Source organism: Lactuca virosa, chromosome 8 (genome assembly GCF_052849685.1).
Source record: "Lactuca virosa cultivar CGN04683 chromosome 8, Lactuca_virosa_CGN04683_v6, whole genome shotgun sequence".
In the NCBI taxonomy this organism is placed as follows: domain Eukaryota; kingdom Viridiplantae; phylum Streptophyta; class Magnoliopsida; order Asterales; family Asteraceae; genus Lactuca; species Lactuca virosa.
In genome coordinates, this window is record NC_136433.1 from 152,950,963 (window position 1) to 152,973,601 (window position 22,639).

The 22,639-nt window shown below is 35.5% G+C and overlaps 2 protein-coding genes across 2 annotated transcripts; both read left to right on the forward strand.

The window, feature by feature from the left end:
• Nucleotides 1-4,247: 4,247 nt before the first annotated feature.
• LOC145133853 (putative cyclic nucleotide-gated ion channel 5) lies at nucleotides 4,248-8,333 on the forward strand. The gene is made up of 7 exons (XM_079068813.1): nucleotides 4,248-4,397; nucleotides 4,960-5,617; nucleotides 5,697-5,909; nucleotides 6,102-6,403; nucleotides 6,482-6,593; nucleotides 7,173-7,409; nucleotides 7,477-8,333. Exons 2-7 carry the CDS (start codon nucleotides 4,976-4,978, stop codon nucleotides 8,173-8,175), a joined length of 2,205 nt encoding a protein of 734 aa, XP_078924939.1. The 5' UTR covers nucleotides 4,248-4,397; nucleotides 4,960-4,975; the 3' UTR covers nucleotides 8,176-8,333.
• A 5,703-nt stretch (nucleotides 8,334-14,036) lies between these two features.
• Nucleotides 14,037-22,198, forward strand: GN (sec7 domain-containing protein). Its single transcript, XM_079068717.1, has 4 exons — nucleotides 14,037-14,182; nucleotides 16,588-17,411; nucleotides 18,201-20,089; nucleotides 20,170-22,198. The coding sequence occupies exons 2-4, from the start codon at nucleotides 16,671-16,673 to the stop codon at nucleotides 21,836-21,838; spliced, it is 4,299 nt and encodes a 1,432-aa protein (XP_078924843.1). The 5' UTR covers nucleotides 14,037-14,182; nucleotides 16,588-16,670; the 3' UTR covers nucleotides 21,839-22,198.
• The last annotated feature ends 441 nt before the right edge of the window (nucleotides 22,199-22,639 follow it).

Below are 22,639 nucleotides of genomic sequence, written 5' to 3' on the forward strand. Positions count from 1 at the left end.
CATTCAGGAACACAATAGTTGTTAGAAACATTTGAACATATATATATATATATATATATATATATATATATATATATGTGTGTGTGTGTGTGTGTGTGTGTATGTATGTATATATAGGTAGAGGTTCATTTGAGACCATGCTAATTTTGTGAAACATGAGGACGCGATCCTAGTCACTCATCTTAGAGATCAATATATATATATATATATATATATATATATATATATATATATATATATATATATATATATATATATATATATATATATGGACCTATGTTATTTTGTTTTTACTAACTATTATATGCCAGAATGCACAGATCCGGACCACCGGATGGAATAGAATCAAATGTCATGATCTGAGGGTCTATGATATTACAATAGGGTAACATGTACCATATAATCACACAAATTTCAGCATAAGGGCATTTTAGTCAGTTGAGACAAATTTAAAAAAAAAAAAGAAATTTGAGATTTATGGGATAATTAATGATCTTGATTTAAAAAATTTGATTTTTTTTCAAATTAATTCAATTTCAAACGTAATTTGTAAGCATAAACCGATTTTATTCTATCAGAATGTTATTTTGTTAGAATGATGTTATGTAATTCTGTAAGAATGGCATACAACTATGAACATAATATTATAAACACATATTATCAAGACCAATAATTTTTAATTAATACAAATTTTATATAAGACGAAGTTTAATATTTAGAATAAGTAATTACATTTATTCTTAAAGAATACAACTATGAACATAAATTACATTCATTATTGAAATCTCTTGCAAAAAAAATATCGACGTTCTTGAAAGAATCCTCATTCACTTTCTTGTTTCGTTCCTAGATGTCTTGTGTATGTTTGACCTCTAAGCCACTTCAAAATTTGCTAGAATTCTATGAGATTGACATTTTGTGAGATTGGCATTCTGTCAGAATTGCATTGCATGAGAATGATTTTATACAAGGAGTTGCAAAAGGAGATAAACTTGAAGATGGTAAGTCATCACTAGGTACAACTTGAAACATCTGAAAAACATAAGAAACAAAAATCATATTAAAACATCAACCAATTGAAATAAAACCCTTGCAAAATCATTCTTATGTGATTCTACCATAATCATTCTTATGTGATTATACCGGAAATACAATTCTGTCAGAATCATTCTTATGTGATTCTCCAAGATTATAATACTCTCTACACATTATTCAAATAGAAGTATACATTAGATACAAAATATTCTTAAAGAATGAAATAATTATTCTTAAAGAATGAAACAATTGAAGATAAGAATAACACCCAATGATGAGGAAAGAAAGTCATTCTCACAGAATTAGCTTAATTAGCTTAAAGGGAATACACTATAGAATGCATTCAAATTTCACAAAAATAAACCCATTTTAAAATACAAATTAATACTAGTAATATTAGGAAAGAAAAGGCTAGAGTAAGGCCAATATGTTCTCTAGAAACTATACCTTCAAGAATGCAAACCCCAGCTTTAATTGTCCAACCAGCACCTGATAAATTTCATAATCGAAAAATGATTTCCTCTTTTTCAATATTGAAAGAAAGTGAGAGGAATTCTGAATTTAAAGTATGATAGAAAAACATAATTCTTTGTTTTGATTTTGTTTACCTTTGGAGATGAGATGCACAACGATAAACATTCCATCACTAACCATGAATACAATCTGAGACAGCCATGACATGTTGAACTATCAATACCCATCTAACCATATTTCTCTTTGACATTTCATCAAACACTTTAAGGACGCTCCCTAAATCACCACATTTTCTATGAATCATGAATGAAAAAAATTCCAATTTAGAACCATCAACATCAAATTCATATGAACAACAAGATATTTTAACACCATTATAAAAATCTAAAACTGAAAGTTGAAATTGTAAAAATTGGCTAGTTGGAAGAACGAAGAAAAAAACTTGTTTTCTATGGAATGAAATTACAAGTCTAGTAAATTAAACTCGGAGAACGTGGCTATTTTGTTATGGAATCGAGTTGATTGGAGATAGAGGCTAGCTTCGATTGGAGATGGAGCCATTCACCTAGAATATTCCGCCGCCGAGAATAACATCTTCATCTTGTCTAGTCAGTACCATGTGTACAAATCGGTGTGAGCGATAGATATTAAATATTAGAGGCTTCTTAATCGGAGATAAATGTCGCAGAAAGCAATAGAATGGGGAAACAGATTTGCAGCAAGAGGTTTCGACTACCTCTTTTGATCACACGATGTTCATTCATCAATAAGAAAATGGGAGGAGGCAGAAATAGAATATGTATGATATGAGAGGCTAGGGTTAAAGAGTTGGTCAAAGAGATTTTTATGGTAATTTCCATGAATTAAGGGATTTTATTTTAATTATCATGCTAAAGTTACATAATTACCATTATAAGAATTATTAATTATTTAATTATTCCTAAATTCCTATTGGTTCCTACATACACACAATACTTGTTAAAAACATTTGAACATCTCGCTCTCTCTCTCTCTCTCTCTCTCTCTCTCTCTATATATATATATATATATATATATATATATATATATATATATATATATATATATATATATATTGCAAAGTAAAAAGGAAAAATCCAAAAAAAAAATTTAAATATTATTTTCGTTATTTAATTTATCAAATAACAATAATAATAATAATAATAATAATAATAATAAAATCACCGTTTTTTTCGAAATATGAGTGAAATATTTTAATAGAATATTACACTATAAATAATAAAATCGAATTTTTAGAATGTTAGAATATTCTAGTATTCTACTAAAATTGGTAGATATGTTAAAATATTCTAATATTCTATTTGAATTGTTAGATTTGTTAAAATATTCTAATATTCTTTTAAAATTTTTTGAATATTTATAGTTTAATATTATAGTAGAATATTCTAACATTCTAAAAATTCGATTTAAATATTTACAGTATAATATTCTATTAGAATATTTCACGTATATTTTGAAAATGAATGTTATTTTTTTATTATTATTTTTTTTTTGATAAAATAAATGACGAAAATAATATTAAATTTTTTTTTTCGAAAATTTTCATTTATTTTGCATTTTAAAAGTTTTTTTTTATCTTCAAAATGAATGTCTCACAAAATATGATGGTTTCACATGAACCTAACCTTATATATATATATATATATATATATATATATATATATATATATATATATATATATATATATATATATATATTCAGTCCTTAATAGTCATTTTACATCTATAAACAAAAATTGCCAAACACTAAAACAACTTATCAACTTATTACGTTTTGATATCGGATAAACTAATACAAATACTTTTTATAAATCTCTGTTTTGACACCGGAAAAACTAATAAGCACTATATAAATAAACATAAGGTGTTTTAAATAAGCAATTCCAAACACCCCTTAATTAGAAAATTAGTCATTTATGAAAATTACTATTTATGAAAATACCCGGTATATATATAACATGTATTTCTTTTGTAAGTTCTTTTTCTATATAAATAAATCCATAACATGCATTTTCTTTTATAAAATTTCCTTTTGTTTAAAAATCAAAATTGACTTTAAAACTACAAAACAAGTTTTTTCTACCATATTTTACATAAATTTTGGTAATTCAATTATAATCTTATCATATTTCTTTTTGAAAATTATGTAGATGATCATCTTTCAACTAGTTTTAGACAGTGTTGTAAAAATCTTGATTAGTCTCCGATTAATCTTCATTTAGTTTTTAAACGCCATCCGATCGACTAAAAAGTGGCTAGCATGAGTCTATGCCCAGACAATGAGAGGATATAGAAATCAATAAATTTTAATATTTTATAGAAGTTCTATCTTAATATAAATTATTTGAAAAATAATTAGTGTTGTATTAATAATATTAACATATTTTGTTATGATTTTATTGGTATTTACTAACTTTGTTATGATATTAGTCATATTTAATTTTTTTTAATGTAACATAATTACAATTTAGGATCGTCGACTAGTTGTTGATAATTCCCGATTAGACCGACTAATCCATAATCATTAATCAATCGACTTAGTAGCATCTAACAAATTTTACAACTCTAATAATTTTGTTTATGTTTTACCATGTCAATAATGTAATATTATCAAAAAAACAAGGGCTTCCCCTGACCTTTTGCAGAACTTTTGTCTATAACACAATATTCTTTTTATTTATTTTTAATCCAGAAAGAAACTTCTTTGACGATTTCTCTGCGTTTTTCATCTCTCTCCTATTTTCTGTCGCCATTTTCGTCCCTTTGTCCGAAAGCTTTTCTCTAAATTGTCTCCGAATTTCACTCCCCCGATGATGGTTTAGCCCGGTTGAGCTCTCTATCTGTTCACTGTAAGTCAAGTGTTTAGCTTCTTCTAATTTTTTCGTTTTTTCATCATATATCTATGCATGCGATTGATGACGATTGTATTTGACTTTAATAGTTCGACTTCGCTAGGTAAAATTTGGAACTTGCGAGTTCATTTCTGTTGTTTTTGAAGTTAATTCACATGAAATTGGTGAAACATAGTAATCACAGGTGAATTAATTGGGTGTCTTCAATGAATGAGTTCTGATCGTGAATAGGCTATGGATCTCCTAGGTTTTTTATCCGTTTGCTAATGAATAACAATAAATGTTACAATTAAATGATTAAAAGTCAATTTTGAGCATAAATTTGACTAGAAAAGGAATTTCACCCTAATGTATTAACACATCTTTGTGTACGAGAGCTACGAAAATCTGAAACTAGTAAGAATTGTTCCAAAATTGAATAGAGAAATTCATCAGTATATTGGCGATTTGGTAGGTAATAAGTAATAACAGAAACTGAAGAATAAGGTTTTGCAGAAAATAGAATCTAGGGTTTTGAGAAGCATAATGAGGATTTATTTATCTTATCTGTTCATGGCAGCTGGGATTTCTGCAACATGTTTGACAGCGGATCAAAGTCCCAATATGTTGGTGGGCAGAGAGAGAAGTTCAAGAGGTTAGATGATTTGGATTCAAGAACATCATCACCTGCTTCTTCAGTTGCAATGAACAAATGTGGATTTGAAATAAGCCGACCAAAACACACACACGCAACAGCTACTCCCACAAGATCTTTCAAAAATGGAATCAGAAAAGGATCAGAAGGACTTAAATCAATCGGTAGATCACTCGGATTTGGTGTTTCTCATGCTGTGTTCCCTGAAGATCTTAAAGTCTCTGAAAAAAAAATCCTCGACCCTCAAGCCAAATTCCTTCTAATGTGGAACAAATTCTTTGTTGTCTCCTGTATTCTTGCTGTGTCCATAGACCCACTTTTCTTCTATCTTCCTGTTTTTGATCAAACCAAAACTTGCCTTGGTATAGATCGAAAGCTAGCCATTATTGCTACAACTCTAAGAACAGTTGTTGATGCATTTTATCTTATTCACATGGCTCTTGAATTCAGAACTGCTTATATTGCCCCATCATCTCGTGTTTTTGGACGTGGTGAACTTGTAATTGATCCTGCCCAAATAGCTAAAAGATACTTGAAATGGTATTTCATCATTGATTTCCTTTCCGTTCTTCCCCTCCCACAGGTCAGATTAAGATAAATCAATTAATTTATATATAAATCTTTTATTGTTAACTTAAACGTTATTTTATATGATGTGACAGATTGTTATCTGGAGATATTTGCAGAGGCAAAGGGGTTCAGATGTAATGGCTACAAAAGAAGCGTTACTTTATATTGTGTTGATTCAATATATTCCAAGATTTGCTCGATTCATTCCTTTGACTTCAGAACTTAAAAGGACAGCTGGCGTTCTTGCAGAAACTGCTTGGGCTGGAGCTGCCTATTATTTGTTGCTCTACATGCTTGCCAGTCATGTAAGCAGTCGGAATAAACCAAACCATCTAAACAAAAGACTAAATGACCATTTTACCCTTAGATTCCAACAAACATTTTTCACAGTATTAAGTCATTATGACCAGATTAAGTGAAAAAGATACAACCATGTATAGCTGTCCAGATGAAGTAAGTAAATGAAATCCATATTTATATTTACATTGTTGTTACAGATAGTAGGGGCGTTTTGGTATTTGTTATCAGCAGAGCGAGTTGATACATGTTGGCAGAAAGCTTGCAAAGCAAGTCAACATGATAAGGATTTAATATACTGTGGAAATGAAGACATGCGTGGATACGACAGCTGGATCAGTAACAGCACCAATATTTTAAAAGAGGCTTGTTCGCCAGATGGCGATAATCCACCTTTTGATTTTGGGATTTTTAACCAGGCTTTGTCTTCCGGAATTGTCTCATCTACAAAATTTGTTCAAAAATACTGCTACTGCTTGTGGTGGGGCCTACAGAATTTAAGGTACATTAAACTCCCCATTTCTGTTCTACATATTTTCTTTTATCATACTTACTTTATGATTTTTTTTTTGTATGTTAGCACTTTAGGACAGGGGCTTAAAACCAGCACTTATCCTGGAGAGACAATATTTTCGATTGCATTAGCCATATCTGGGCTCATTCTATTTGCTTTGTTGATTGGTAACATGCAGGTTATGTCACAACTTCCTCTACATTCTACCCCTAAATATGCAATAACATATTGGGCTACATGCAAGAAATAGCAATCTACTTTCTATTTTTTTTTTCACGTTATAGCATTGTACTTTTGCTTTTTCTTATTAAAACATTGTACTTTTAAATTATTCTTTGTTAGGGAATTGTATTTTAAAAAATTCACCCATTGTAGCAAAATGGGTAGTCAGCTGATTTGAATTATAATGACATGTCACATGTTAGCAGGTTGTAATGTCATGTCATTCTCCACATAGGATATCCTATGTGGACAATGACATTACATAAATTTCTCAAAACTTGTGCCATGTCATCATAATTCAGATTAGCAGGTTATCCATTGCTATATTGGGAAATTTTTTAAAATACAATGCCCTAACAAAGAATAATTTAAAAGTACACTGTTGTAATAAGAAAAGACAAAAGTACAATGCTATAACGTGGAAAAAAAAAATAGAAAGTAGATCACTATTTCTTGCATTTAGCCCAATAAGAAAATGATAATTTATGTGTCGAAAAACAAAAGGATTGAAATTTGGTATGGTATGGTATGGCAGACATATCTTCAATCTCTTACAATCCGTCTTGAAGAGATGAGGATCAAGAGGCGTGATTCAGAGCAGTGGATGCATCATCGTTTGCTTCCAGATGATTTGCAGGAGCGTGTCAGACGATATGATCAATACAAATGGTTAGAAACTCGTGGTGTAGATGAAGAGAATTTGGTTCAAACTTTACCAAAGGATTTGAGAAGAGACATCAAGCGTCATCTTTGTCTTGCTTTGGTCAAAAGGGTAATTTTCTATTTCTCTCTGTATATACAAATGGAATGGAATGAATTTTTATATAATGGCATTGCAGGTTCCTCTGTTTGAGAACATGGATGAGAGGCTTCTAGACGCGATTTGCGAGCGCCTAAAACCCTGTTTATACACCGACAGCAGTTACATAGTCCGAGAAGGCGATCCAGTCGACGAAATGCTCTTCATCATACGCGGCCGCCTCGAGAGTGTCACCACCGACGGCGGCAGAAGCGGCTTTTTCAACCGGAGTTTATTAAAAGAAGGAGATTTCTGCGGCGAGGAGCTTCTCACATGGGCACTCGATCCTAAATCCGGCGCCAATCTTCCCTCCTCCACCAGAACCGTAAAGGCGTTAAGAGAAGTAGAAGCTTTCGCCCTACCGGCCGACGAGCTTAAATTTGTCGCGAGTCAGTTCCGGCGACTTCACAGTCGGCAGGTACAACATACTTTCCGATTTTATTCCCAGCAGTGGCGGACGTGGGCGGCGTGCTTTATTCAGGCGGCATGGCGGAGGTATTCGAAGAGGAAGATTTTGGAGCAGCGGCGGAAGGAGGAGGAAGAGGAGGCGGAATTGGCGGCGCGTAACAGTGCCGTTACCGGTACGCCGTCGTATAGCCTTGGGGCGACGTTTTTGGCTTCGAAATTCGCGGCGAATGCGCTTCGTGGGGTTCAACGGAATCGGAATTTGAGGACTGCGAGGGAATTGGTGAAATTGCAAAAGCCTCCGGAACCGGATTTCACTGCTGATGCCGATTAGTTTTGTTTTGTGTTATTGTATTTAAAATTGTTGAATATAATTATTTATATGACCTTATAATATACTTCGTTTCTATTTTTTAAATGTCTTGTTGTAAGGTAAGGCTTGCTGTAAAAACGATTGTAATTGTGATGATAAAAAAGAAATTATTTGTATGACTACAATTCTTTTAACAAGACTCAACAAATCACGTTTGATGCCGTGTAATTTATTTATTTATTTTTTATTTTATTATGATTATTTTTTTTCTTTTTTTGTGGTAGAGCCATTGCTGTAAACTGGTTTACTATTCTGTAATGGAATTTATGTATTTGGTTATTGTGCAGATTGTTTTGATATATTTTTGGGTTATTGTCATTAAACACCATAAATTTTAACTTTTGATTTTAATTGTTCATCAAAGTGGTTCTTTTTTTTTCCCACTTTTTAGATGTACCGTCCTATTTCTCATAATACATTTTTTTTTTAAACTAACATAATGAGAATAAATTTTTATTTTTAAACTAACATAAACCGATAAAAAATCATTTTTATAAAGGTACATGCAAAACAAAACCATTTGTTTATAAACTAAAATCCATAAATTATAGTTATTACGAAAGTATCAAGGAATCTCAAATCATAAAATTGTTGATATGTATATAGTCACGTCTTCACCTTCTCATGATCTGATAAAGTACCTGAAAACATTTAATTCATAACTATAAGCCAAAGTTTAGTGAGTTTTCCAAAGTATCACATACAACACAACACAACTAAATATATAAAACAACTATGAGTTATCACCAACCCTGAGTCATCAGCAGCTCAAATACTGCATATTAGGCTATCAGCAACTCAAATACAACAATTTGGGTTGTCAACAACCCCGAGCTATCAGCAACTCACATACAACAATTTGGGTTATCAACAATGTAACGTCCCCAAAATACCGAGTAAAAATTTCATTCATTTTTTTAATAAGTTAAAGCTATTCATTCATTGTTGCAAAAGACGATCAAAGTCAAAATATTCTCAAAACATTAGAGTAATTTGTAAACATTCAGTGCAGAATAAAACTCCAGGGGATGCAGTGTGATCAAGTCGGACCCTTCCTTTTGAAAACGAAGTACCTGAAACCACAAACATAAACCATAAGCACAAAGCTTAGTGAGTTTCCCCAAAATGCCACATATAATACACATATACATATAACAGCACATGGCTGTGTCAGGTCTGTATCAACCCCATATGACAGCATGTAGCTGTTTCGGGTCCGTATCAACCCATATGACAACAAGTAGCTGTGTCGGGTTCGTATCAACCCCCACGTCCGTATCAACCCCGAGTCCATAATGACTATATATAATAACACATAGTTGTGTCTGGTCCGTATCAACCCCACATACATAAAACATACAACCATATCAACAAGAGTCACAAAGACAACAGGCACATACAAGCATATCAGTAAGTGTCACAAAGACCATCACTATCCTACAACATAATCCAGCGGGCTGGCATTGGTGCCTTCGACCCACAAGCACAGTGAGAAGACTCACCTCAATCCAAGATAACCGAAACACAAACGCGCTGCTGCCACTGGGTTCCTCACACTAAACACATCCAAATTATCCTTAATTAACAGTTAGGTCAATTTACCATAACTCAAGGTCCAATTCATATATCCTCATAACAATGTATAAAAACACTATTTTACCCTTCCTATACTTAGACCAACAAAGCAAGGCCCAAACCCAAAATGACTCAAGGACCAAAAATGGCCCAAAAGCCATTCAGGTGTGTACGCCCAACGTACCAACCTGGTACGCCCATCGTACGACACTGAAGCCCAAAATCATCTCCAAACCTCTTAATGCCTTAAGAGAACATGCATAACTTCCAGATGTGATTCTTATGGGACGTCCCAAGTCATAAAGTTCATGACTTTATGACTTTTCATGGCTTAATGACGCCCAAACCAAAGCCCTAAATCTCTAACTTCAACAAAAGACCACCAACTCATGCATGGAAGGAACAGAAGGACCAAGATCACCTTTTATTGGTTCCTAATAACTCCATAATGGATAAAGTTTCTAACTTTATCCATTAGAATGGTCCAAACAACCAAAATCTAGTCTCTCAGTCTCAAATGGACCAAAAGTGCATCATTTTCAACTTAATCCATTAAGTCCAAGTCTCCAACCTTCAAATCTGAATCAATATGATGTTTAGATGGATAAAGTTTCCAACTTTATCCATTAAAATGTCACAAACTTTCAGGATCTAAACTTTATGCACTAAAGTGACAAAAAGCTCATAACACCAAGAGTAGCTAGATCTATCAAATACATCATCAATATTCAAACTTTATACCTATAGAAGAAAGATCAAGGTGAACAAAGTCTGGATCTACAAGCTCCAATGCAACCAAAACATCTCCAATGAGCTCCTTCTTCTCAAAGATGCACCAAGAACACTCTAAAGCACTTAAAAACACCTTCTTTTTGCTCACAAGGCTCAAACTATGGTTAGGGTTTCAAGGGAGGATGTTGGAGAGGTGGAGGCTGAGAATGGAATGGGTTTGGGGAAGTTAAGGAGCTTAAATAGGGTTCAAACCATGAAAATAGGGTTTGGGCACTGATTGTGTACGCCCAATGTACTCCAGGTACACCCATCGTACTCCATGAATGTCTAGTACACCCATCATTGTAACGCCCAGATCCCTGGTATGCATTAAATATTTATTTATTCATTTTATGAGAAGGAATCGACGAGTTGGTGGCCCTAACTCGTCGAGTAGAGGTCAGATTATGCGCGGGGGTTTAAGTTGTCTACTCGACGAGTCGAGAGCCCTCGACTCGGCGAGTAGATCGGCCAGAAAGAAACCCTAATTTCGGGGTTTTGCACCCTATTTAAGCATCTTAATCCCCACCCCTTAGCCTCATTTCCAGCCTCCAAGTCCCAAACCCTAATCCACGAAACCCTAGAGCATTTTGTGAGTGTGTGAGCATTTTGTGAGTGATTTTGTGTGCTCTTGAAGCTAGAAGAAGAAGAAGGAGCTAGAAGGTTCAAGGAGAAGATAGTAGATCCAAAGATTTCGTCCCATCCTCATAATTTTATGGTAATCAAGCCTCAAACTTGTCTTGTAGTTTCTTAGATCTCCTTATGGTCACTTTTATGGAGTTTTTGTCCAAGAAGCTTGATTTATGAGACTTGGACGTCCCAAGTCGATGTTACTTTCAGATCTGGAACCATTAAGGGTTGTTATGGCATAAAGGTGCAAACTTTATGCCTTTGGAGCCCCATGCAAGCCTTTAGGATGATATTATGGCCTTTTATGCCCCAAAAGGCCATGCATGTGGAAAAAGGTTGAAACTTTACGTGTTCAAGTAGTGTTAGGAAAGTAAATCTGAAGTTGTAAGCCTTAGTTTGGTGAATGGATGGCTTAAGGACCAAGTTCTAGGTCCCAAGGAATTAGGGTTTGAGCTAAACCCTTTAAGAAGGGGTATTAAGGGGTAAAGCCATAAACTTTACCCTTAAAAGGACATTTTCAGGGTTATTGTGAAGTATGAAGCTTGGATATGAAGTGTAGGGGCTTAATCCTTTAAGATAGCCCAAACAGACAGGGGAACTCGGCGAGTCCAGAAAGGGACTCGACGAGTTGAAGTCGGGTGTCCCGATTTTATGACAGGTAGAACTCGACGAGTCTGGGAAGGGACTCGACGAGTTGACTCGGTTGACCACGAGTCTGAGTTGTACAGGAACTCGCCGAGTTGGGAGATAACTCGACGAGTTGGGTTGACTGGGAGTTGACCTTGACTTTGACTTTACAAGCCAAAAGTGTGCCAAGAATTTATTGTCCGCATCATAGGTTATGGATTTGGTCACCTCGTGTAGACAGGCAACCTCCTGAAAGAATAGTTTGGCCACATGGACAACATTAGATGTCTTCTTGTAGGGTATGAAATGGGTCATCTCTGAGAACTAGCCTACAACCACGAACACTTAATCTACCCCTCTTTGGGTCCGAGGAAGGCCCAAAATAAAGTCCGTAGAAATATCCTCCCATGGTCCAGAAGGAATTGGTAGGGGCATATAAATGCATGTGTTTTGAGCCTTTCCTTTTCCCTCTTGGCACACCATACATCGTTGGACAAAGCTTCCCACATCTCGTTTCAATTGTAGCCAAAAGTACCTCTCTTCCACTACATAAATTGTCTTATCTCTTCCAAGATGTCCTCCTAATCTGCATGCATGTAAGTCTTTGATTACTTTGTCTATGAGGGAAGTTCTAGGAAGAAACAAACGATTTCCTTTGAACAAATATCATTATAGAATTAGAAAGTCCCCCCACGTGTCACTTTGTTTTGATTTCCTCCCATATCACTTTAAAACCGTCATTAATTTTATACAACTCCTTTAGTGTTTCAAAACCAATTGCTTCGTTGATGATGGTGACAAGAAGGGTTGTTCTTCTACTAAGTGTGTCTGTTACTATGTTGGAAGCTCTAGATTTGTGCTTAATGACGTAATTGGATTTTTTTCGTCGATATATCGCACGCCTCAAAATTCCTTATGGATCAAAAGTTATGTCCGCTTTAAGTTAGACCTCTTTTGGCCCCGTTTGTCTTTCTCCCACTTGTCCATAAACGTTTCTGCCAGATCATCTATGTGCTCCGCATCACATCCATACATACTCTTCGCTACATCAATAACAATCCAAATCAAGGTTTGTTGTTCAACAATGAAAATAATTTCAATCTTTAAGATTTTGTGATTTTAACCGAGCATCTGGTAAACAATCAAAAAGAAGCATTAAAGGTTTCTTTGTTCTATTAAGAGGAAGTCCCATTTCATGGAAATCTAATAAACAAATCACAATTTCTCTATCTTCTATTGAGATCGAGTATTGAAATATGGTTATCACTAATTTTACATGAAATATATGTTCCTAATATCACTCCTAGTCCTATTCAATGTGATAGTCAAGCAACAATCTACGCCACTAAAAATCATGTTTTTTCATCAACGCACTAAGCACGTGGAGTTGTACTAACATATTATTCGTGAAAAATTACAAGAATGTTATAATATATTCCAATTTAATCTCAATTAGCAGATTTGTTAACTAAAAATCTTCCAAGCATACAACATTATCATATGTTAAGCATAAGCAAAGTGGGAGTTGCTCACTCTCCAACTTGGGAGGATGTTAGTATTTATGTTGTCACATCAGATTTGTCATGTCATCTAATTTATTTGAGGTAGTTTTGTTTGTTAGCTTATTTTGAGTTATTATGTTTTCGTTTGTCTGTGTATATAAAGTTGAGACTACTTGTGTATCATTTTATTTCATTCACTATACAACAATATTGAGCTCTATCTTTCTCTTGATTTCTTCTTTGAATCTTCAATTCAAGTCAAATTAAGACTACAAAAATATTAACAATGGTCAATTGTGAGTATCGGATAAACAATGAATCTAAAATGGTAATTTTTTTTACAGGTTGGATCAAATTAAATTGTATAAAGTTTATTCTCTTAGTAAATAATTAATGTAATACGATTAAAAATATATATTATATAATAAAATATTATCTCTTAAATAAACAATTTAGTAGATTATGTACTTTAGCAAATATTTTACTTTACCTAATTCGGTCGTCGCATGTACAAATCACCAATATCAATTCATCCTAACTAAATTGATGGAAAACTCACCTTTATATGTATGATACTGATTTTAGTTTAAATTTATCTTTCTCATAAAAAGCAATTTATACATTACAAAATAACATTTATTTATTTTTTATTTTAAAATTTGATACTTAAGAAATTGCGTTGTATTTGATGAAATTACATGCCGATTTTTCCATAAACCATAAAAGCCGCATTTTCCATTTTCACTCCCATTCAACTATTCAAGTCTCACCTTCTGACTCCTGACACCAACGCCCAAACAGACGGAGACCCACGACCAACGGCCACCGGACACCGGATCTCCGTTCAAGCAACCTCCATTAAGGTGCTATTCGCTCTCTCAACACTCTTTTCTTTTTCAAATTTATCTCTACATTTCAGGAACTCACAAAATCATTGTTCGTTCAGTGACTTTTACAAAAATAGGGTTCGTGTTTAATCTGAGCCAAATTTGTTGGGATTTGTGTCGATTCTTCTTCGATTTTCGAGTGCAGTCAAGAGGTTAGGGTTTGTGGACGTAATAGTAGTGATCCAAGGAATTTAGAATGACATATTGGAGTAGAGGAATATGATCGTGTTGCAAAGATACTTTGTTGAATTAAGTTAGTTAAGTGATCGCTGTCTCTTGGGCTAGATCTAAAGTACTGGAATGTGTTGGTTGTTACATGCTATTCCCTTGTTCCAGGGAAAGGAACTATCAAGCTTTGGGATCTAGGGGATTGCTTTGAACTTCAAAATAAATGTGCAATTTAAATGTTCCTAGAAATAATTGGTAACTCATTGGATTTTGTAATAAGCACAGCAAGTAGAAAGTTATTGCATCTAAACTCATCACAAGTTCATGTCAATTTTGCATATTTTTGTGGGGAAGAAAAAGAAACTGGCTGAAAATCTAACTAAATTATTGTAGCAGTAATGTATATATCTCTGGCACATCTGTTTGGTATGTTATCCAGGATTAACAAAGGACATTAAGAAGAAAACATATAATTAAAATAAGAAGGGTGTTCCATTGGCATAGTAGGAATTAGGTAGCAAGTGCCAAGTAGCAACTTTATAGACTGAAAAGCACTGAAACAGCAAAGTGACCTGAGTGATTAATAAAGCAAGTAGCTACATATGTTAAGACTTACACACACATTCCTTTCGCTACTCAAAGTTCATTTATGCATCCTAATGATTTTCATTGATCTGAAATTGATACCTTCCTTGGATTATGTTGTAAACAATTAATGCAGTTACATCATATTCTATGATATAGGTTTATTTCTTTTTTAAAGGGGAATTAACATTATATCACCTAAATTGTGATGTGAATATGTGATCTCATCTGATTACCTGATATCAATATAGATAGCAAGATTCAGTTTTGGAAGGAAGTGATTTCAAGTAGCTCAATCCCTTTTTAGAGCAAATTTGCAATATCAGGTCCTTGCAGTTAAAATAAAACCCTTACAACTTGTAACATATTCTATTATTGAAGTTTATCCAAGGATCCAAGCCTTTTTTGATCTAGTTGTTTGCATGTTTGTAAGTCTTGATACAATATTTTACATATTTGACACTTGAACTCTTGGCACTACTTGTAACATAACAAGATTGCAAACTACAACTCAACCCATTAGTAAAAGTATACTAAAACTGATTACAACATGGGAAAAAGAACAGCTTGTTGGTATGAGTTATATTAAGAGGTCAACAGTTAAGCTAGTGAAGTCCAAATCCTTCACCATAGAATTATCTTGTCATATAAGTGGCCCTGTTTCTTTTTCTTTCTCCCATTAAGTGCTTTCTGGAGGACATATTATTTGGATAAATGATGTTTAACAAATCTTTGGAAAATGACAACAAACTTGGGAAACTTGAAGGAAAAAATAAATGTGGGCAAATTTTGTAAAAAGCTAGGACCTAGTGGGGAATGCCTCATCTCCCTAATTTTTTCTATCAAGTCATTCTTTTTGCATTAAAGTAAAAAAGAAATAACCATTTATATATATCTTACTGGATTAAGTCCATTAAGTAAAAAAGAAACAAAATCAAAGTGTGAAGCTTCTCTCACAATGGATCTTCTTGTATTTAAACAATCATATCTGAGATGTTCTTCTTATGTTGGCCCGAGAGTCATTTTCTTCATCAATTATCTCATGCCAATGAAGTAAGGGTCTGTTTGTATTTTTTTTTTCTCGCCATTAAGTCTTGTATGGATAATTATGGATAAAGTGGTTGAATATGTAATGATGTCTGTATGGATAAAGTGTTATGCATATATACCATTCCTTTTTTGTACTGAATGAACTGTCTGAATCTGAGTAAATGACCATTTCACCCTTTTGTTTAGAACTGATGGTTAACAACAAATGACCTTTTCTTTAAGAACTGTTAGAAATCACTGTTTAAGTTCTACAAAAAATAATACAAATGTAATATATATCTACTCACAATATGATTGCTGATTAGTAACTTTAAGTGGAGACAATATTTAATTTAGTAGTCCACCAAGTACAAAATTATTACTTGCTCATCCCCTTTAGTTTATAAATCTCAACTCAACATGTAACAAGCAAAATTGCTAGTTATTATTTTCTTTTCTTCCCTTACTTTTCCAGTCCCATGAAAGCTACAATGGTTGTCTTTAACTACACAAGTGTTGAATCATTTCCCAAATCCCGAAAATACCCTTTACCATACCAAAAGAGGAATAGAAACTGATACTTGAATCAAACTTTACAGGTTTTGAAGGTTGGGATTCCATATCTCTGTACAAAGACAACTCCAATTCCAATTCCAATTCCAATTCCAATTCCAATTCCAAAATGGGGAGATTAAAACTACAACCCGGGATCAAATCTATCGAAGAAGAACCCGAAGAATTCGAATCCACAATCTCAGAAAAAGACAAAGCAGCTTTAGGATGCATGATCAACACAGAAATAGGCGCTGTTTTAGCAGTGATGAGAAGAAACGTAAGATGGGGAGGCAGATACATGTCAGGAGATGACCAATTAGAACACTCCCTCATCCAATCTCTCAAATCCCTCCGCAGACAAATCTTCTCATATCAACACGCATGGCACACAGTCAACCCCACAGTCTACCTCCAACCCTTTCTTGATGTAATCCGCTCAGACGAAACCGGAGCTCCAATCACAGGTGTCGCCTTGTCATCACTCTACAAGATCCTCACACTCGATGTTCTTGATCTCAACACTGTGAATGTTGAAGATGCCATGCATTTGGTGGTTGATGCTGTGACTAGTTGTAGGTTTGAGGTCACTGATCCGGCTTCTGAAGAGGTTGTGCTTATGAAGATTTTGCAGGTTTTGCTTGCGTGTATGAAGAGTAAAGCTTCGGTTATGTTGAGTAATCAACATGTTTGTACTATTGTCAACACGTGTTTTCGTGTTGTGCATCAAGCGGGGTCCAAAGGGGAGTTGTTGCAGAGAATGGCGCGTTACACTATGCATGAACTTGTGAGGTGTATCTTTTCACATCTTCCGGATGTTGGGAATTCGGAAAACGCGTATTTTAATGGAAACAACATTGATAAACAAGAGGTATGCATTTGCATTTGTCTGCTTTACTACTTCTCCTTTTTCCTCTATGATTTTGTATCGGGTAGTGTTTTGTATGATGGAATTGGCCAAGGAATGGAATGGAGTTGACCAGTGATCCCTTCTGTTTCGGCATAGAATGGAATGAAAATTGCAATATAATCCAATTTTTATATATGTTAACTTTAATGACAAACATTCTTTAAAAAGTTCTATTTTTTGATAATTTTAAATTCCAATTTTTTTTTAAATAAATAACTAATAAGTATTATGCTTATTATAATACCTTTTTGGTTATAATGAGCTTTTATCATGTTTAATCTTTTGTTTTTGTAAGTAAAAGTTTATAATTAAAATAAGGGCTAATTACAAAATAACCAAAAATGGATAAGTAATATCACCAAATGATCAACTTTTCAACCTTTATCACAAAATGGCTACATATCTTGCAAAATACCTTCTTTTGTGAAATTGTTTTTTATTCTTTTTTGTGAAAATAATTCCATTTTCATTATTTTTTAGTTGGGACCACTGATAAAGCAATTTGCAAAAAAGTTTTCTTGTGAAATAGGCTGTTATTTTGTGATACTATTGTGATAAGCTCTTAAAATAATGTCTTGACTCTTGAGTATAATTGAAATTACACCTTGTACTTACCCATAATATACATAATTCATATAAAAGTTCTTTCCATTCTCAGACCCCAACTAAACATGATCATAGAATGTAACAACTCATTCCATTCCGATTCCATCCAACCAAATAGTTTCTGAAAACTGATTACAAGTGCAGGTGAGTGGGATTCCTGCTGATTACACTTTCGGGGCCAAACAAATGGAAAACGGTAATTCCAATTCCAATTCCGAACTTGACTCTCATTCATCTGTTCCCGGAATGGATGAAAACATAGTGGTTCCCGGAAACGGAAAAGACACAGTTCCATACGATCTAAACCTAATGACAGAGCCATACGGGGTCCCATGCATGGTGGAAATCTTCCATTTCTTATGTTCATTACTAAACGTAGTCGAACACATGGCAATCGGTCCACGCGCCAACACAATCTCATTCGATGAAGACGTCCCTCTTTTCGCCTTATCTTTAATCAACTCCGCCATCGAACTTGGCGGCAACGCCATCAGCCGCCACCCCCGCCTCCTCTCCTTAATCCAAGACGAACTCTTCCGCAACCTAATGCAATTCGGCCTCTCAACAAGCCCTCTAATCCTCTCCATGATTTGCAGCATTGTCTTAAACCTATACCACCATTTAAGAACCGAGTTGAAGCTCCAACTTGAAGCATTCTTTTCGTGTGTGATTCTTCGACTCGCACAGAGTAAATACGGAGCTTCTTATCAACAACAAGAGGTAGCCATGGAGGCTCTTGTTGACTTTTGTAGACTGAAATCTTTCATGGTGGAAATGTATGCGAATCTAGACTGTGATATAACATGCAGTAATATCTTTGAAGATCTTGCGAGTTTGTTGTCTAAATCAGCATTCCCGGTGAATTGCCCGTTATCTGCTATGCATATCCTCGCGTTAGACGGTTTAATCGCGGTCATCCAAGGAATGGCGGAGAGGATAAGTAATGCCCCGGTAAATTACGAATTTACCCCTGTTTGTCTCGAAGAGTATACGCCCTTTTGGATGGTGAAATGTGAGAACTATAATGATCCGGAACATTGGGTCCCGTTTGTTAGAAGGAGAAAATATATAAAAAAGAGGTTAATGATTGGAGCGGATCATTTCAACCGGGACCCGAAAAAAGGGTTGGAGTTTCTTCAAGGGACACATTTGTTACCCGACAAACTGGACCCACAAAGTGTGGCGTGTTTTTTTAGATATACAGCGGGTTTGGATAAGAATCTTGTTGGGGACTTTTTGGGGAATCATGATGAGTTTTGTGTTCAGGTTCTTCATGAGTTTGCGGGTACTTTTGATTTTCAAGATATGAATCTTGACACCGCGTTAAGATTGTTTCTAGAAACATTTAGGCTTCCGGGAGAATCTCAAAAGATCCAGAGAGTTCTAGAAGCGTTTTCCGAGAGATATTACGAGCAGTCGCCCCTGATTCTTGCTAACAAAGATGCTGCTCTTTTGTTGTCGTATTCTTTGATCATGTTGAATACAGATCAACATAACGTTCAAGTTAAGAAAAAGATGACTGAAGATGATTTCATAAAAAATAATCGTCACATTAATGGTGGAAACGATCTCCCACGAGACTTTTTATGCGAGCTTTACGATTCAATTTGTAAAAACGAGATACGAACGATTCCGGATCAAAGTGCGGCTTTTCCTGAAATGAATCCTAGCCGTTGGATCGATCTGATGCATAAATCAAAGAAAACCGCACCTTTCATTTTGTCTGATTCGAGGAGCCATCTGGATCGGGACATGTTTGCGGTTATGTCGGGGCCCACAATTGCTGCCATCTCTGTGGTGTTTGATCATGCTGAGGTGGAAGATGTGTTTCAGACGTGTATTGATGGGTTTTTGGCTGTTGCTAAAATATCAGCGTGTCATCATTTAGAAGATGTTTTGGATGATTTGGTTGTTTCTTTGTGCAAGTTTACTACTCTTTTGAACCCTTCGTCCGCTGAAGAACCGGTTTTAGCATTTGGTGATGATGCGAAAGCTAGGATGGCAACTATAACAGTTTTCACCATCGCCAACAGGTAAGAATGAGGGTGTGTTTTCATTTGGTTTGTCGATTTCCTTATATCTTGCTAATATGTAATTATTTTACTATAAATAGGTATGGAGACTTCATACGGGCGGGATGGAGGAACATCCTGGATTGCATATTAAAACTCCACAAACTCGGGCTTCTCCCAGCCCGAGTCGCGAGCGATGCAGCGGATGACTCGGAACTCTCATCCGAACCGGGCCACGGAAAGCCCTTAACAAACTCGTTATCCTCATCCCACATGCCATCAATCGGGACCCCAAGGCGCTCATCCGGGCTTATGGGCCGCTTCAGTCAACTTCTCTCACTCGACACAGAAGAACCCCGTCTCCAACCCACCGAACAACAACTCGCAGCCCATCAACGCACCCTCCAAACAATCCAAAAATGTCACATCGATAGCATCTTCACCGAAAGCAAATTCCTCCAATCCGATTCCTTACTCCACCTCGCACGCGCCCTCATTTGGGCCGCCGGCCGCCCCCAAAAGGGCAACAACTCCCCCGAAGACGAAGACACCGCCGTCTTCTGCCTCGAGCTCCTCATCGCCATCACGCTAAACAACAGGGACAGAATCGTAATTTTATGGCAGTGGGTTTACGAACATATCGCCGGTATCGTCCAAACAACCGTCATGCCGTGCGCGTTAGTCGAAAAAGCCGTTTTTGGGCTCTTGAGAATTTGTCAACGGCTTTTGCCTTATAAGGAGAATTTAGCCGATGATTTGTTGCGTTCGCTTCAACTTGTTTTGAAACTCGACGCACGTGTGGCGGATGCGTATTGCGAGCAGATAACGCAGGAGGTGAGTCGGTTGGTGAAGGCGAATGCGAATCATATCCGGTCGCAAATGGGGTGGAGGACGATTACGTCATTACTCTCGATAACCGCGCGTCATCCGGAAGCTTCCGAGGTCGGATTCGACGCGCTTCTTTTTATAATGTCCGACGGGGTGAACCTCATCCCGGCGAATTTCATAACGTGCGTCGACGCGGCTCGGCAGTTTGCCGAGTCGCGCGTCGCACACGCGGACCGGTCGGTCCGCGCGTTAGACCTCATGTCTGGGTCGATCGCGTGTCTGACCCAATGGGCCCACGAGGCCCAAGAAGCAATGGGGGAGACGGATTCGGCGAAAACGTGTCAAGATATCGGTGATATGTGGTTGAGACTCGTGCAAAGTTTGAGGAAAGTTTGTTTGGATCAAAGGGAGGAAGTGAGGAACCATGCGTTGACCGCTTTAGAAATGTGTTTGACCGGGGTTGACCGGGTCAACATCCAACCCGGGGTTTGGTTACAGTGTTTTGACATGGTGATTTTCACGGTGCTGGATGATCTATTGGAAATATCTCAAGGGCATTCGCAGAAAGACTTTAGGAACATGGAGGGAACCCTAGTTTTGGGTTTGAAGCTTCTTTCGAAAGTGTTTTTACAAATGCTTCCGGAACTTTCACAGGTGACGACTTTTTGTAAACTTTGGTTGGGTGTTCTTAGTCGGATGGAAAAATATTTAAAAGTTAAAGTGAGAGGTAAAAAAAACGAAAAGCTTCAAGAATTAGTCCCTGAGCTTTTGAAGAACACTTTGATTGTTATGAAGAACAAAGGGGTGTTGGCACAAAGAAGCGCGCTAGGTGGCGATAGCTTATGGGAGCTGACGTGGCTTCATGTCAATAATATTGCGCCGTTGATTCAATCGCAAGTTTTCCCGGATGAAAATGGAACTGGGACGGAAGAAAGTGGATGATATGTTACGTGTCAGTTCAGGACCACAGTTTGAGTTTTGGACTGTTTTGTCTGTAGTAGTGTAAATTTTGTTAGGTTTAGTGGGATGTTGATTGATGTTTGGAAATGGGTGAAGGTCGGGAAGGAGATTGAGGTTTGGAGTGATGGTGTTTATGTCGGCGGTTAATTGTGATAAATGACGGCAGTAAAAACTGGAATTTTACAATGTAAAGAATGTGTTTTACAACGTGATTCGTGAATGAATGTGGGATGTTTGTTACTTGTTAGTGCAGTTATTGCTTACTAATTTGTGTAAACTATATATAATTATATGTGTAATGCATTGTATTTTTCACTAGGAGAATAATGTTTTTTTTTCTTCTTTTGGGTATGTTTATCCTTTCGTGATTATTATTTTATTAGTTTATGTGAAGAAAATCATAAGTACAAATGTTAAGCTTCAAGATTTCATTAGGTCATGGTGCAAGAGTATTTTTTTTTCCAATAATTAAATGAGATAATGACTTAAAAAGGTAATATATTTTTCGATTTGTATACATTTTGTTATTGAGTTTTTTTTTCGTCCACATTTACCCCCTTCAACTTGTTAAACTGTATATGTTCAGTCCTTATGACCGGCTACTCTAGGTTACCCGGTAAAAATGACTTAATAGGGTAATATATTTCTCACTTTGTACACATTTAGTCCTTAATATTTTTTGTACACATTTAGTCTTTTTTTTTTTTTTTACAAAATAAGTCCTTTTTTTTACTCATTCAGTACTTATGAATGATTTTTTAATTTTTTCTCACGAAATCTTAC

Coding starts and splice junctions, on each gene's coding strand:
- LOC145133853 (XM_079068813.1), top strand. CDS start 4,976: ATGTTTGACAGCGGATCAAAGTCCCAATATGTTGGTGGGCAGAGAGAG. Junction 5,910..6,101: donor TCTACATGCTTGCCAGTCAT/GTAAGCAGTCGG, acceptor TTGTTGTTACAG/ATAGTAGGGGCGTTTTGGTA. Junction 6,404..6,481: donor TGGGGCCTACAGAATTTAAG/GTACATTAAACT, acceptor TTTGTATGTTAG/CACTTTAGGACAGGGGCTTA.
- GN (XM_079068717.1), top strand. CDS start 16,671: ATGGGGAGATTAAAACTACAACCCGGGATCAAATCTATCGAAGAAGAA. Junction 17,412..18,200: donor ACAACATTGATAAACAAGAG/GTATGCATTTGC, acceptor TTACAAGTGCAG/GTGAGTGGGATTCCTGCTGA. Junction 20,090..20,169: donor GTTTTCACCATCGCCAACAG/GTAAGAATGAGG, acceptor TACTATAAATAG/GTATGGAGACTTCATACGGG.